The sequence below is a fragment of the Odontesthes bonariensis genome, chromosome 20, assembly GCF_027942865.1.
Source record: "Odontesthes bonariensis isolate fOdoBon6 chromosome 20, fOdoBon6.hap1, whole genome shotgun sequence".
NCBI classification, from domain to species: Eukaryota; Metazoa; Chordata; class Actinopteri; order Atheriniformes; family Atherinopsidae; genus Odontesthes; species Odontesthes bonariensis.
The window spans coordinates 17,347,590-17,363,406 of NC_134525.1; the positions used below are offsets into that span (position 1 = coordinate 17,347,590).

The 15,817-nt window shown below is 41.8% G+C and overlaps 1 protein-coding gene across 1 annotated transcript in view; it reads left to right on the forward strand.

Annotated features, from left to right (window-relative positions):
- Window positions 1-15,817, forward strand: part of stau2 (staufen double-stranded RNA binding protein 2) — a 92,598-nt gene that overhangs the window by 57,301 nt on the left and 19,480 nt on the right. Inside the window, exon 13 of the mRNA XM_075452077.1 lies at window positions 8,058-8,171. Within this exon, the coding sequence (XP_075308192.1) occupies window positions 8,058-8,171 (114 nt within the window). The remainder of the gene's footprint in view (window positions 1-8,057; window positions 8,172-15,817) is intronic.

Below are 15,817 nucleotides of genomic sequence, written 5' to 3' on the forward strand. Positions count from 1 at the left end.
CATGAAGAGGAAGACATAGTTGCCCCAGAGTTTTGAAGGCACTCAGAATCCAAAGTAAAGTAACTCTCGCGGCCTGCGTGATGCTGCGGAGAAAAGACGTCAGGTGCAAACAACTGTGTAGTGTTGTTTAAATGTAGGCCTTTCCATCACCTGTACAGACAGTGGGATTGTTGAATCATAAGCATGAGGAATGGGAAAAGCTGCAACGGTGTAACAGGCTGTACTCCTGAGTGGACTGACCTGAGCAATAATAATCGGTTTTGTGCCTTTCAGATCCAAGTCATACAGATGTGAATCACGTCCTGTTTCCATGGGTTTTGCTCACACAGTACAATCAGGTTGATCTTGCTTTCACCAAGTTACATTAAAAATAATAAGACTCGGTGAGAGCCCTTCTCATTACTTTAATACCATAAGCCATATTTCTAATTAACTGGCAGGTATTGTGATAGTGACACCTCTGTGCCCTGAATTAGGAATTACACCTCTCCTGAGGATGCTCTTGTTTTGCAGTGGAAAATATGACATAACCACTTTGTACATTGTAGCATTGATTTTGTCCAGCCTGTAGTGTTTTGATTCAACATGACCTAATTTATCGCTTGTTATTTCTTGTTTAATGTCTGTGAGGTGTAAAGAGAACTCTCTTAAGGTGCTTATTTAAAACTGTTAAAAAGCACGATCATCAAACCTTCATAGAGATCAGATGTTACGTGTCGCTGACGCGAGACCTCGCAGAATTTGGACAGAGATGTGCATGCAGTGTTATCATTCCAGGTTACATCTAAAGGATTTGAGTGGTGTTCACTGTCCTTATCAACTCTTGCCATCTAAAGCAATATCACAGCAGAGATATTAATCAGCCGAGTTATTTTATGAAGTCACGGCAGGCTTAGCTACAGAGATGGGTTTAGAGAAAAGGGAGGGATGTACTCTCTGCTGTGCTGGAATCAGAACTTTTGTGTTGGAAATCCCGTGTTAATGAAAACACTATCCTTGGCGGGTGGCTGGTGTTGATATCCATTCAGTGCAGTTCCCAGGATTTCTCACACTTTCACGTTGTTTGTTCTTCTCTCTCCCCGCTTCCTTCTTTGGCTGTGTGGAAAACCACTTCAAGTGGTGCCGACTACACCTAGTACCCTGCCTAGCAGTTTCTACACACACACACACGCTTTTTTTTTTTTCCCAACCATCTTCTCTTCCTTCCCCCTCCCTGATCTCCATCGCTCACTCTCAACTCTCTGTATCAACATCAAACGCCTGGTCTGGTACAAACGTTCAAAGACTAACAGTTTGTTTCCAACCTCCTTGTCATCATCTCATTCCTCTACTCTCTGTTTACTCTGGGATTTGCGTTAGAAAATACATTTTGGGATGGCTAATCCCACCACGTTTGATTTCTGCGGCAGAGTGATGGCTTCCAGCTGCACTCTGCGGCATATTTGTGTGAAGAGCGATCTTCGAAAACAAGTTTTGTCTGTGGAATAAATCAGACTGCTAATGCTGCGCTGGCTCAGCGCACAGTCTCTGCTTACACGGTGGCCCGCTGCGTGCGTGTCGGTGCGTATGCCTGTGTCTGTGTGTGTTTGGCAAAACTGAGTGATGATATTTTTATACCGCAATCAAGCCCATTTGCGAACCTTTAAATCAAATACCCTCAAGTGCCAGCGCAGCATATTGCAATCTCAAATATGCAGCACAATCGGTTTTCACTTTGTGTTGCCTTTGTTCTGTTGAATTTTAATAGATTCGATTCAATTTCATTGGATTCTCAATACTAGGCAGCGATGGCAGTTGTGTGCCAGTACAGTCTCGGCATGGAGAGATGGAGGGTGTGTTAACCCTGGCACTTTGTTCGGGGAATCTTCATTATCTGCACACTTGTTGCTGTTCTCAGAAAGAGCTCCGGGCTTGCCTTCTCCCACCAGTTGAGCTCCTCTGCTCAGTGAGCTCTTTCAAACACTGCATACAAAGTTTGAAGTGTTCCCATGACTATTTGGTTTTGGAAAATACCATAAAAAGCACAACCACCATATTGTACTGTGTTCTGTGCCTAAATCTCTAGATATTCGGTTTATGATGGTAAAATGTCAGGGGACAATTCAATGTTGTGATAGTGATGATTATTTTTTGTGTCCTTTCCACATAAAAATGCATTTTCAGTACAGCACACAGCCCGTCTGGTGACATTGCCAGAAAATATTTTATCAAATGGCCAAAGGAATACTCATGATTATGGGGAATAATCACACGGCCATGTGTTACTATGACGTAGCCGCCGCTGGTTAGCAGTGCATGGGAATAAGACTAATAAATCAAGGCCTTGAATTAGTATGGGACAGGAATGTGATAACTTAGCAGTGGCCAAAGAATAAGGAATCTGCTTTGCTGTATACTCAGTGAGCTCGTTACCATGGAGCTCTCGTGACACGTAAAGCCTGAATAAATTTGATTGAATCTCGATTTCATTTGTTCAATATGTCTGTTTCATTGTAGTAATTCAATATAGAGATGAATTATGATATGTCATAAATCGCGAAAGGCAGCAAGAGACAGCTCGTTCTCATCAAATGGTGCAGTAATAACCAAGCCAGCCATGTTATGTGTTATTACCATACAGCCTTTGTAAGGTGCAGACCCCGTCCTGTACACGATCTCAGCTGGGAATTTACGCCAGCACTACATTATGTTTCTGGGTCAGGCAGATAATTGGCCAAACCACTTCTATAGGATACTAGCTTTGCTGAGCTCTGTATAAACCCCCCCAACCCCTTCCTACAGTAAAAAAAAAAAAATCATAATAATACATCACTTTTATTATTATTATGAGATTTAAGTTGCTGTAACTTCCCCGGCTACTGGCTGTAGCTTCATTTTTTAATGTAAGAGTGGTATCCGACTTTTGAAAATTAGTCTAATAATAAAGGAATTCTTCATTGTTTTCCACCAATTCCCTAAACTTTGGTTAACCAAATATCTTAAAGCAGAACTGAGGAATTCGGCCATTTTTTTTTGCTCTTTGGCTACACCAGAATTTGTGGGACTTGACACCACTGTGGTAAAAAAAACTCCATCTCAGCCCTGCACGTGCACAGCTGTGCACTGCAATTTGTTTTGGCTTTAGAGGCCGACAAAAAGACTTCAGAAGCCACCAAATTTGTCAAGAGACGGTGTTCTAATGTCATGGGACAAGAACGAGGATAAAAGAGCACTTTTTTATATTAGTCATGACACAGATTGCTCAAGTAAATGTCCGGAGGATATAAACGTATTTTATTGGTTTTGTTATAGGATTCAAATACAGCCTCAGTCCCCTCTATTTGTAATGGCAGCAGTGTCTTTCTGCCTCCGACTTAATGTCCAATATGCGTGACTCGGTGATGTAAAGTAAAATGGTGTCGTGCCGGGATGGAGACCAAAGTTGCTGAGTGCGGTATTTCAGGCCCCAGACGCTCCGGGAATGTGCAAAACAAGACAAGTCGGAAGCACATCGTTTTGAGGTTGACAAACTTCTCTAGTTTTGCTTTTCAGTTGGATTTTTGAGGGGCAAGGGACTCTTGTTGGGAAGAGAAATGGACAAATTGTTGGAGTAAGTGGATCAGTCTAAGCAGAAGGAGCTTATGAAACTTGTGCTCGTGTTTTTCAAGTGGATAATTACAGTGACACTTGCGACATCCAGAAGTAGATCTGCACATCAGTTGAGTACTTTGGCTGCTCATATTTTATAATAGTTAGAGTTGTGGCTGCTTCAAATTCATAACAGCAGTCTTTGTTTTTGTGCATTATCAAGTATTTCAGCCAAAAATCGAATTGAACCGCTTACTCTCTGTACTCTGTGTTCTGTTTGTTTGCGCTGAGGTTATTTTTGGCGTTTCCTTGTGAAACAGAGTTCCCAGTAATAGACTGATCTCAATAGAACCTGGATCTTAATTCGCCTGGTCTTTTTAAGGCTTGTCCTAATGCAGAGTGCGTTTAAAGAGTAGCACCTTTGTTTAGCCTCAACATCCTGCTATCATTGGAAGTGAAAAGAATATTAACAGTGTGCTTCAAACACTCTTGACCCCTGAGGTCCCCAATGAAGCGGCTTAGTGTGGACCCCTAATTGCTTCTCACTAACAATGACAGCTTTTCTCAGCGGAGTGGGCTCGGTTTATTATTGTAAAGTCAAAGTTATTTCCGTGCTCTTTGACTGTCAACCTACTGCACTCGGTTTAGAATGGACCTGGGTCCTGCAGGGCTTTTCCTGTTCACTTCATCTGTATTTGTGCTGAAATAATGAGGCAAAACAACTTTGGTTGCTTGTTTAAGCTGCCCCTACAGCATTGCTTTACTTGGACCTTTCTTATATGGACACTTCTATGTATGGCATTTATTTATGGGCCTCTTTATGTTCAGTTGTAGGTGCTGACATGCATGTTTGCGCATAGATTTTACCGGGGTTGCATTAACGCTGACTGCGATTGCTTTTTCGTTTGTGCATGTTCACGTTTGTTCAATTGAAGAGAGCCATTGGAAGAGGAGCCATCCAGCTTTAGAAGCCAGATGTCAGAGGTCGTTCCACATTAGTGCCGCCAATCAATCGCAGGCCTTGCGTAACTCTCCTGCTTCTTTGTCTCAAAAGGAAGTGGATTAAAGGCCATTTTCTGTGATGGGACTTGGGATGATTAGTTGGGCCTATTTAGAATGCATGCGCTCACAGATGCATGCAAACATGCACTCAAAGCAGACTTTTTTTTTTAGAGATGCTCGTTATTTTAGCTTCCGCCAAATCATAACAAAATTAGATGATCCCGTGGTGTTCTTCGAAGCTGGCAAATCGGACAACTTTCTTTCCTGCCTGCAGGTCAGAGTTGGTGGTAAATCCTCGGTGTAATCAGGCACTTTGACTATTTTATCAGAAAGCCACAAAGAGAGAAAAACCTCCGGGTGAAGTTTGGTGACCTGCCAACTTTCCTGTTGTAACCAGAATTTGGCTGGTTGTTGGAGTACATCATGTTTTACTGATCCAATATGACATACAAGCTTACAGCAGCAGTGTTCCCGCTTCTGGGAGAAAAAAGGAATGTGGAGAAGGAAAGGAATATCGTATATGATTAGAAAAAACAAAGCGCAACTGAACAAGTCTCAAAACAGGGTATTACAGCATTTATTTTGACAATTTGTTGGACCAGATTTTGAAATGTTATTTTACATGTACACATTTACGTGTGCAAACACATCACAGACAATATGAGGAGTTGGGAATTAGTAGACATCTGATATGTCCCAAGTGTGTATCTCTTTACAGTAAGAGATTTTAAGAGAAGGTATGCTGCCTCTAGCATCATTTAAGGGCCTCACCCTCAGCTGGAGTGCTCACTGATCAGCACGATTACCCCATACAGACACACACTGAAGTATAAACACAAGGGGTAGTTTTAATTAATTCATAAACGTTATTTACCAACTTTCTAGCACAGGGCTCATGTTACATACTGTCTTGTTACAAATTGTACTTTTACCTTTAGGCAGTACACCCCCCCCTCCTCTGTTTTTCACTCCTTTTCTCTTCTCCTTTATGTTGAAGTCTGGGGAATTTATTAGAGATTAACTTGTCTGGGAAGGCTTTTTCCACGGCTCGCTTTACTGCATTCATCATTCATACACATAACAGATAGCATTCCACAATTTATCACTGCGAGCCCATCTCATCAGCAGCTGTGTGCGCACATGTCTGCTGGCATCTTCTATATGTATTCACTGTATTTAGCATCACACGGTTCCTCATATCTTCGCGGACGCACGTTTCTATACCTCAGCGTTCGTGTGCATTTCGATGCCTGTGTGTCTTTAGAGGCAGACTTCCATGTGTCTGGCTGGTTGATCATAATTCATTCGGAGAGAAGCGCACACACCCATACCACTCTGGAAGCTTTCAGTCACAGATCGTATACAGCCACTTGGTTTTGTGGGTTAATGCGCGCGCACACACACAAGTTCAGCATGTGTAGCCACTAAATAGCAGGCTAGATAAGATGAAACCTTCTATTCACAAAGAAAAATACACACAGATATGCGTGCCCTTGTCTTTTGGCACACATTCTCGGTGGTTTTTAAGAAGGTCATAACTTGAAACTTCTCAGCCAACAGAAGTATGCAAAGCAACACATTCACTGATTAAGATTCAACTAATTCTAATGGAGGGAAAAATATTACAGACAGAGAGCCAATATGTGAACTGTTCAATGAAGTTATGGGGAGAGGTGGTTCAAAAATTTAAACTTCAAAAACAGATAAAACTACTTAGATGACGAGTGTATGACCCTGAATTCACACCAGCACTACAAGATCATAGATATAAACAACGGACCTATTATGGTGTTACCGCTGTATGCAAAATTGTTAAAAAATGGGATCTTAACAGCTTTAACAATTTATGTCAAATGTATGGATTGGATGGGCAAAACTTTTACAGGTACTTACAGTTTCTTGATTATTTTAGTAAAAAGCTGAAAAGCAGTAACCCAGCAGAGCCCCCAGAGGTTATTCATGTATTTATGGATGCATACAACTCTGGGAATATTAAAGGATTTATAAGCAAGTTATACCACGGCATCACCTCATTAAATAAGGCCGATACAGACTATGTGAAACAGCGTTGGGAAAAAGAGTTGAACGTCGTGATAACAGAGGACATGTGGCTGAAAGCTTGGGATACACAGTCATCCCATCCAGATTTTCTGGAGGGAAGTGGCAAATATCATTTGAAAGGTTCTATGTTTCAATATCAATGTATCATTCCTAACTCTTATCTTGGAAATATTCCAGATGGATTGAGTAAAGCTGATAATTATCTTCTTAGGGTCTTGCTGGCAGCAAGTAAAAAGGCCATCACAAAATGTTGGCTCCAGAAAAATGCCCCCACTACGGATACTTTTGTTGATATTGTAAAACAACTGCATGTCCTAGAACAAATGACTTACTCAATCCGACTCCAAAAAGATCTGGGTCAAAAACGATGGCAGAAATGGCATGCTTATTTGGCCAATGAGTGAGACTGTTTTAACGTGTTGTGCATGATATTCTGTCTTTCGAAAATACTGACCACCCATGGACCTTGAATGTGTAATAGTTCAATGTTTTGTACTATAAATAAAGAGTTTAAATAAAAAATTTAAAAAAAGATTCAACTAATTCTGACATAGATGTTGTCTGCACATCTTTCAATAGAAATTATACTTTAATGTTTAAAATTACAGTATGTGTAATACGCTTTTGCTTTTATTTTATTTTTTGGTTCATATTGTAGCTAATTCCCCTTATTATCTCTCACATATCTAGAAGTAATCTCTTTAATCACACCCAACCTTTGAAAGTCCTCAGCTCGGTCCACTTGCCCATTAGAACCTTGAAGCCTTTGTGTCCTTTCATTAATTGGTTATTTTTCCTTTATTTGGTTCTCGTGGTCATTTGTGTTCTTTATTAAGATGCTTGCAGCTGTCCTGTGCAGAAGTAGGCCGGGCAAACACATCTACACGTACACAGATAAACCCATGCAAGTGCAGAAGGGCACACAGGGAGAGAGCCAGTGAGAAGTAGGGCAGACTGGCAGGCAGGGTTACTAAAAGCTTTTACATCTCAGGAGCAGACTGTCCCACTGGAGTATCATGTCATAACAGTCCTGATTGCACAGCATTTAGGAATGCCTGCAGAGTTAACCTCTCAATGATGAGGGGTCATTTATGATGTGATTACTACCTCAGATGCCCCTCACACACACACACACACACACACACACACATTCACACATTTCCACACATTTTCCTCCTTTGCCATGTCTGTGTGCTGTGGGATAATTGTCCACAAATGTTGCGCGATAACAATTAGACATTAGACACGCAAGATTTGCTTTCAAACACAACCACCTCCAAAATTCACAAGATTGTGTCTCACTTAAACACTTGAGATGTGTCAGTTTCTTTCTGGGTTTTGTGGTAATGATTGATTATTTCATTTTTTTATTTTTCCCCTTTTATTGAGTGTGGAAGTCAGTCACTTTGTCTATGTGCCTCTTCCAGGTGCAGTACAGTGATGCACAGAGTGGTAAGGACTTTGTGACCTATCTGACCCTCTCCCCAGTGCAGATGACTTTCCACGGCACCGGGAGCACCCTCCAAGCCAGCCATGACCAGGTATGTGTGTAGATTTATACTCACAGCTGTGCGAAAGCTTTTCTTTCAAACAAAGAGCTCAGCAGTGATTCCTCCAGGTGTACTTGTGCACTGGTTCTCAGCATACTTGCGCTCTCTATTAATGCTGGCTGCTGGATGTGTTTGGTTTGGATTATTGCATCCACACAGCTGATTATAGTCGATGACGTTGATAAGAAGTGTTTAAGCTGAATTATGTTCTTAACACTTGTTTTTTTGAGCTGCTGTTCCTTCCTGTTTATATATACGATATGATTTCCACTGGTCGAACACTTCCTATGGATCCTATATGGGTGCTCGCAGGCAAACTTAAATGCATTTTTAGTCCTGTACTCACACTTTATTTAATAGAAATATATTTCTTTATATCACAGACATCTGTGATAATTATACATTTTAGTGAATTCATTTTATATTAAATCAAATAGTGATATGGGGATGGTCAATTTTAAAGAGTTAGAATGTTTTAGCATTGTTGATTTTGAATGATTTGATACAGTAGCTCAATAAACTTGTACCGCATGGATTTGCTGCTGAATGGCTGGGTTGCTCTATGCTTACTTATAAGGTACCTGTAGTAATAATAAATAATAGTAATTCCTTTAGTTTGTCGCTCCATCATCGTAAACCCCATTAGAAGTCCGATTAAGTATCTCCCAGACTTATGACAGACCCCTCGTTTTTTTTTTCTCCCTCCCTCTCTGGTTTTCTCACTCTCTCTCTTTTGCGTACTCCCCGAATTCAGAAAGGAGGGTCTTTGTCTTGCGTTGCCCAAGCAGAAAACCCGTTGCTTACATTCTATCATCTAAACATAGGACGCCCCTTTGTTCATCAGTCTTCAAAGCTTTAATAAAGGGTCGGCTCGGCCCCGATTGGGACAGCTGACGGGGGGCTAGTGTCGCCACCGCTAACAGAGAGCCGAGCCAATATAGGCCAGGCAGGTCTGCGTCCTTGGGACCTGTTGTTTCCAGGAGCACTGGGGCATGACCGACTGTTAGAGAAGGCCTTTCTTTTCCTCTTCTCAGTACAGTGAGGAGTATGACCACAAAGGGAGCACCTAACAATAAGGGGTCACCCTCAGGAGCCCCCTCAAACCTCAACATTTAAACAGTCTCAAAGGCGTCATATTTGATTGGCTTTGCCACAATGGTGCATAGACTGTGGCAGAGATGTAAGCGGTTGTAAGGTTCAGAGAGCTGCCAAGTTACTTATAAGGCCCTCAGAGTTGCCTTGAGATATCATAATAGGTTCCCCTCATCAGCTAGTGACTGTCATGCAGGTTTCCAAGATTCAAATTCATCTTTTAGTGGAGTTCCACGTGTTTCCTACGACGCATGTAGGCCTTGGCACCCACTCACATAAGCTTGCCTGCCTTGCAAATTAATATGTGCAATTAAATGCTGTAAATCTGATTAGATAGAATGGGGAATCTCTTCGCTAACAACTGATAAAATGTTTCCTGGAGCCTGCCTTTGTCACTGCACACACACACAATTTACACCCTTACGTGTGGTGACTCCCCTTAGTTTCGCCACACATCTCTCCGGGAGTGTCAAAAGGTGTTATCTGTGCTCCCATAGAGGTTTATGTCAAGTAGACCAGAGTAGCTGATAAATATCACCAGCCAAAGGAAATCCTCTACACACCTCTCCCCATGACGTAAAAGGGGAAGTGGATCAAGATACGGACTACTCTTATGAATGAGTTTGCAAACACATAGAGAATACATAAGTCTTGTTGTTGCATTGTTTACTTCTGTGGTATTGAATGTTGAGGCTGTGCATGGTTGTCCATTTAGACTAGATCTCAGCGCAGTAGCATGTGCAAGCTCAAACAAGCTTCAATAACAATTCTCTATGTAAAGAGAAAGTTAGTGTGGCATCAAATGCTGTAGTCATCTTAGCAAACATAGATATCCCTAATATATATTGTATATTTGTATATTTCATATCATGCATTTACACAATATCTTGTTATGATATATACATATATTTTTATAAATACCTGGTTTGCTTGATTGCCAAGCCTTTATTGGTCTATTACGCTGGGGGTTCTTATATCTCTACATATAAATGTCTCCCTTGAGTATATGCTGGCATATGTGATTGTGCTAACTGTTGTTTAAGTCCCATTTAGTATTGCACATTCTTACCATTATTTGTAGCTCTCAGCCAAGCTCTGTGAGTGATTATGGGAATTCAGCCAACCTGGAGACAGGTTTGCGTGCGGTGCACTTAAAGGAAACTAAAAGCTCATCATCCCTGCTTAGTGGTAATGTTACATGTTGGTCGAATGCTGCTTTTATTGCAAGTTGGTATGATCCAGGCAGAAAATGACCGAGGAAGAGTTTGCCAAAACATAAGGAGGGGATGTGAAAAATGATAAAGAAAAAAACTGCCCAAACAAGAGTTAGTTGGGTTGTACCTGAATTTTTTTTGTCACTGCCCCCACGTGGCAGCAGATTGCTACAACAGGTAGATGTACGTCTGCAAAGCTTTAATGCAGCAGTATTTTTTCTTTATTGAACACAAACTGGTTATTGTTCACTGTAAAATCACTCACTCGCTTAAATTAGTTTTCATGTCGGTATGTGTGAATCTCCCATTTTGAACACACAGATGTTACAACAGGTAAAGGCTGATTTCACAAAGAGCTTTGCAAACACCTTTTGCTACTCAAGACCATTTGGATGTTGGATGTCGTTGGAAGAATGCGTCTGTAAAACTGAGTGCAATGAGAATGTGTAAAGATGAATAATTAGATCCTCGCAGAAGGTGCAAACTGAGTGTAAAAGCTTTGTTTAGATTTCTGTTGGACAACGAGCTGTAATGATGAAGAGCAGAGGTGTTGCCTGTGTACTTTTCAAAATGTCTGCACTTTGTCAACAAGTGTAAACGTGCATACACAGAAGCGCCCTCACATAAGCAGACACCACAGAGCTTAGGTGCTATAATGTTTGGCCTTGTGCAGACATTCCTGGATGTATGAGATATATACAGCTGAATACCCTCTGTGCCATCTACTCTGTGCCATCTGTCAAACACATGTGAGCCCATTGGCTAGCTGAGGGTGGCCTGGAGCCAAACAAACGTTTCACAATGTGCTCTCCATTATGGATCCAACTGATTTTCATTGATAGCATCTGCTTTAAGTTGCATTATATAATCTGTATTAAAACCTTAGATTGAATAAATTCAAAGAGGAAGATATAACATTCACAGCTTTTTAACCAAAATGAAACCCATCTTTTTGTACATGCTGGCCTGGCTTGTGTTGTCAGTTCCCATATTGAGCCGCTTGTTTATTTTTAGATGACCTCTAATTGGAAGTGCTGTCAAACTTATAACCACAAGTTACTCCATGACCACAGACTTCCATCTTTGCTGCTGGCTCAAATGCTCTCAAAGTGATATCAGTTCTGCTTTATTAAATCCACTCTCACACTGTTGAAATTTCTGTTACATGGCCAAAATTACAAGCCACGGCATTAGGACATGTTTTGGCATTATTTCAACATGACTACCTCTTTTTTAGACAGACTGATTTCTGTGTTTGTTCTGTAGAGCTGAAGTAACTCTCTGGCAATCCTTCTGTGGCGGCAGTGGGACACCAGGGGGGCCGTGGCTCACTGAGCTTTGTGTGAGGTGTCGCTGGTCCAACATGAGTAGCCTGCAATCGAAAATGACAGGGTGACTGTTGTCTGCCACCAGATCTTGTGTGTATTTGGGTGTGTGACGTTGCTTTGCGTGCAGTAATGTTCTCAGCTGAGTCACCCTTGGTCCCAGGGGCCCTGTCTCCCAGATTGTCAGCTGTGTCTGCTTGGATTTCCTGCGGCAAGTGCACTCTGACTGATTTGATATGGCATGTTGGCCATAGTGTATCAGGATTGAAATGTGTTGTAGACATGTTTCAGGTAATTAGGACTTTTTTTCCCCCCAGTGTTTTTCATTGGTTTTATTTCTTATGAATTATACTCATCTTTCTAGATCTCCCTGGTATTCTATTACCAGTTTAAAGGCTATTAGTCATTAACCTTTAAACAGACTTCATTTACTTTGATAGTTTCGTGATTCCTCCTGTGAAAATAGTTCTCTCGATGCCAATGTTTGGTCGCATGTTTGCTATTTTGAGGCATTGTTTACACCAGACTACAAAACACACAAATTTATCATAATGCCGTCATGTTACCCAAACCTCCCTAAAGGAACAAAATATCAGTTCAGCTGAAATTAATTGGGCATTCGACCTTGACTTGTTATGTGGATTTCTGCTGCCAGCAGAGTTGTGATGTTCAAACAGGGAATGAAGGAACGGAGCTGTGGGGAGTCAGTAATGAGGACTGCTGGTGAGGAATGCATTTATTTAGTTTTTACCAATTTATTTGGCTGGAAATTAGTTGAGAATGGGTATGAGGTTTGCCACAGGGATACAAAGATTATATCAAGGTGGTGATGCCACAGATGCCTGAGGCAAACTTTATTAATACTGAAGTGCTGTTTTTCCGAATATCGCAACACAAGGAGACAGTCGCACTTGGTCAGGTGTGTTTAAGGGCTGCCAGTTAATAGTACATGATTAGACTGTATTTACTGTGTTGGTTTAAGTGAGGGCAAAAAGTGCACAGTAGGGAGGCATAAGTTCCTTTTAGACATGACTACATGTGACGTGTCAGCTGCAAGCCTGACTGGAGGTTGGGCAGCTTGATGACCAAAGGGAATTATGGCGTTAGCCGAGTTGCATCGATACAATATATGTATATAAGAATACAGCTGTGCTGATATTCAGAAATATTTTCAGGGAGCGTTGCTTTTACCTTTACCTGGGCCAGATATATGTACCAATTATTTGCCTGATGTTCTCTACGCATTTAATTTACAGTGCGGCAGCTTTGTGTAGCACACACTGTTTGTTGAAAAAACAATGAGGTGGTGAGGAGACATGGAACTCAGATTAAGTGAAAAATAATATTTTTCTAAAGCTAACAACATGTTACACATGTTGTTCTAAATGCAATACAATTCTTCTGAGTGAAAAGCCCGAAGGAGTCTTTTAACATGCCTGCTGTTCAATAGGTTTATAGGTGATATTTTCAAGTGCTCTCATCCACTGCCCCTATTTGTCGTGCACCACAGGGTGTTTGGTAGGCAAATATAAATTGCTGTAAAAGCTAGACATGTTGCAATAAGAAAACCCGTACCTCCTGCATTTTATACCCCTTCATTTGCTGTCCAATCTTGCCCAAATGGTTAATATCATGTCCTTCCTGTTGCTCTCTCTGCCTCTTTCCTGGGTACATCTGACTGAAACCAGTGGCACAGCACAATGCTGTCACTTTAAAAGATTGGCCAAGCCAGCAATGTTACATATCCCATCTGCAAAGGGGCTACAGAGGCAGATAGAGGAGGGAACTGCTGGCTTGGTCTTCAGAGATCCCCTGTGGAGCTGAGGAGAACAGCAGGAGAGGAAGCTGCAGAGGGGCAGAGGTTGTACAAGCCTCGTGTTTGAAGTCTTCCTCCCCGACTGGAGCGCAGACGTTACCCCAGGCTGGGCTCCTCTCAGGGGGTCCTGCTGGAGTGTTACCCAACCAGGCCAGCAGCTGTTGGACAGCTTCTCCTCCCTGCTTGTCTGTCTTGTCTTTATGTGCCAGTGTTTTGTAACCAAACTCAGCACCTGGAGATGTCCTAAATCACTGAATCTGGAGAAAACAGGAGAGTGGGACCTACTTTGCAACTACGCCACCTTAAAGATTAAAATGAATGCAAAGTGGATGTGCTTTCTACCCTCAGCCAAACATGTTAAAACAAATTGATGTGTCTTCAAAAAAGATCCCTTAGATAAGTAACAACACTAGTTTTATGATGATGGATTTCAAACTAAGATCCTATTTGTAAAGAGCTGCATGCTTGCACGATTTACATATTAATGAGTTGATTAACAGCTGCATGTCAAGGAGGGAAAAGTCTAGATTGAGAAAGGTGTTTTTCGTCCTCTTCTCCACTGAGCCCAATTCTGACGTAAATCTGAGCTTGAACAGAACATGCTGAACGCATTGAAAAGACGCACTAAATATTTGCCTGATATTAAAACCACAGCTGAGTGTAATGAACCAAGAATTTGGCTTGAGGGAGCAATCATCTGTTGCTTCTCATGAACTCCTCAGGCAGAAATACAAGTATGGTCTACAGGACATTACTGAGGGTAGCCACTGCACACTGTCATTTAAGGTTTCGGATGGAGGTCTTTCTTTACCAGAAATGCTTAACAAGGCCTGGACTTTGTCTCCCCATCACCACCCTGTTCCCGCCTTGGAGTGAGGACAAAGTGAAGCATCCACAGAGCGATCCATCACTCCCGCTTGTCTTCCCACATGCCCTCCTCAGGAAACACCTTTCAGACCAGGAGATTAGAGTGTGACTGGAGAAGAGAGGAGCAGTGAAAGAATGATGGAGGAGGAAAGAGAAGGGGTAAACGACTGGAGAGGGATGACGAGAAAGGGAGAGAAACTGATTAAGTGGGCACGAAAAAGATTGATGAGGACTAGGAATGAGAAAATGAGAGATGGAAGGGACTGTGTCACCCACCCACCCACCCCCCCTTCCCCCCCTCCCTTTTTTTTTTTCTTCTTTCTTTGCACAACAGAGGAAGAGGTGAACAGTGGGGAGAGAATAAACATGAACTTGCCCATTAAGGGATGTGTTGATAGATCCAAGTGGCCCCTCGGAGCATTAGCATGTCTGTAGAGAGCCGGTTGTGGAAGTGAACGCGCACGCAGACAAATGTTCACAAATACACACACATATGCGATCCCACACATGCATGCAAAAATCCTTATTATAAAAGATAAGTAACACCCAGACGTAGTTTATGTGTACCTGAGGATGTTTAATTCTCAATTAAATCACAAACAAATTGCTTTTTCATAATGTAACGGTTGATTGATGCAATTACAAGTGAACTGCCCTTAGCAACTGCGACCAGTTTTTACAGGATTTGTCTCTTTGAAAGGAAGAAAAGAGATATTTGAAGTGAACTGACCCTCTGATACCATGCAGCACAGCAGGCCTTGAGTCATGTTGAATGAGCAGCATAGATTTATATTGACATCTACCTGCTTTGCTCCCCACAGTGTGCAGGTGACTCGCGCTTTGGTATTTAGAGTGCGCAGAAGCAGTACCATGCAGCGCGGACCTTTGCCCAAGCTGACACTCCTTAGAAATAACCCATTTTTAGAGGATGACTTGGCATTCTTCGAAAGAAACACACAGTGTATCAGGTAGCAAGTGAACAGTTGGTTCTTGAAGTCCTTGAAGCAGAAAAAATGGGCAGGCATAAGGGATGTGAGTTACCTTGACAAGCTCCAAATTGAGATGGATAGACACCTGAGTCCGAGCACCTCCAAAACAACGGCACTTGTTGGATGTGATTGTGATGTCAGTGGTTATCCAAGGCTCATTGATGTGCACGATCTATGTGATCCAAACCTATAGTTTATTGTCAAAAACCTAAATGCTGGTGTGGAGAGGTGTAAGGACATAATATTGTTGCTCTTTGGTGGCTCTCTGGCTGTGGATTATCAAACCAGGTTTTGCTAGTTATTTGTAAAACCAACTTAGAACTGGATCTAGCAC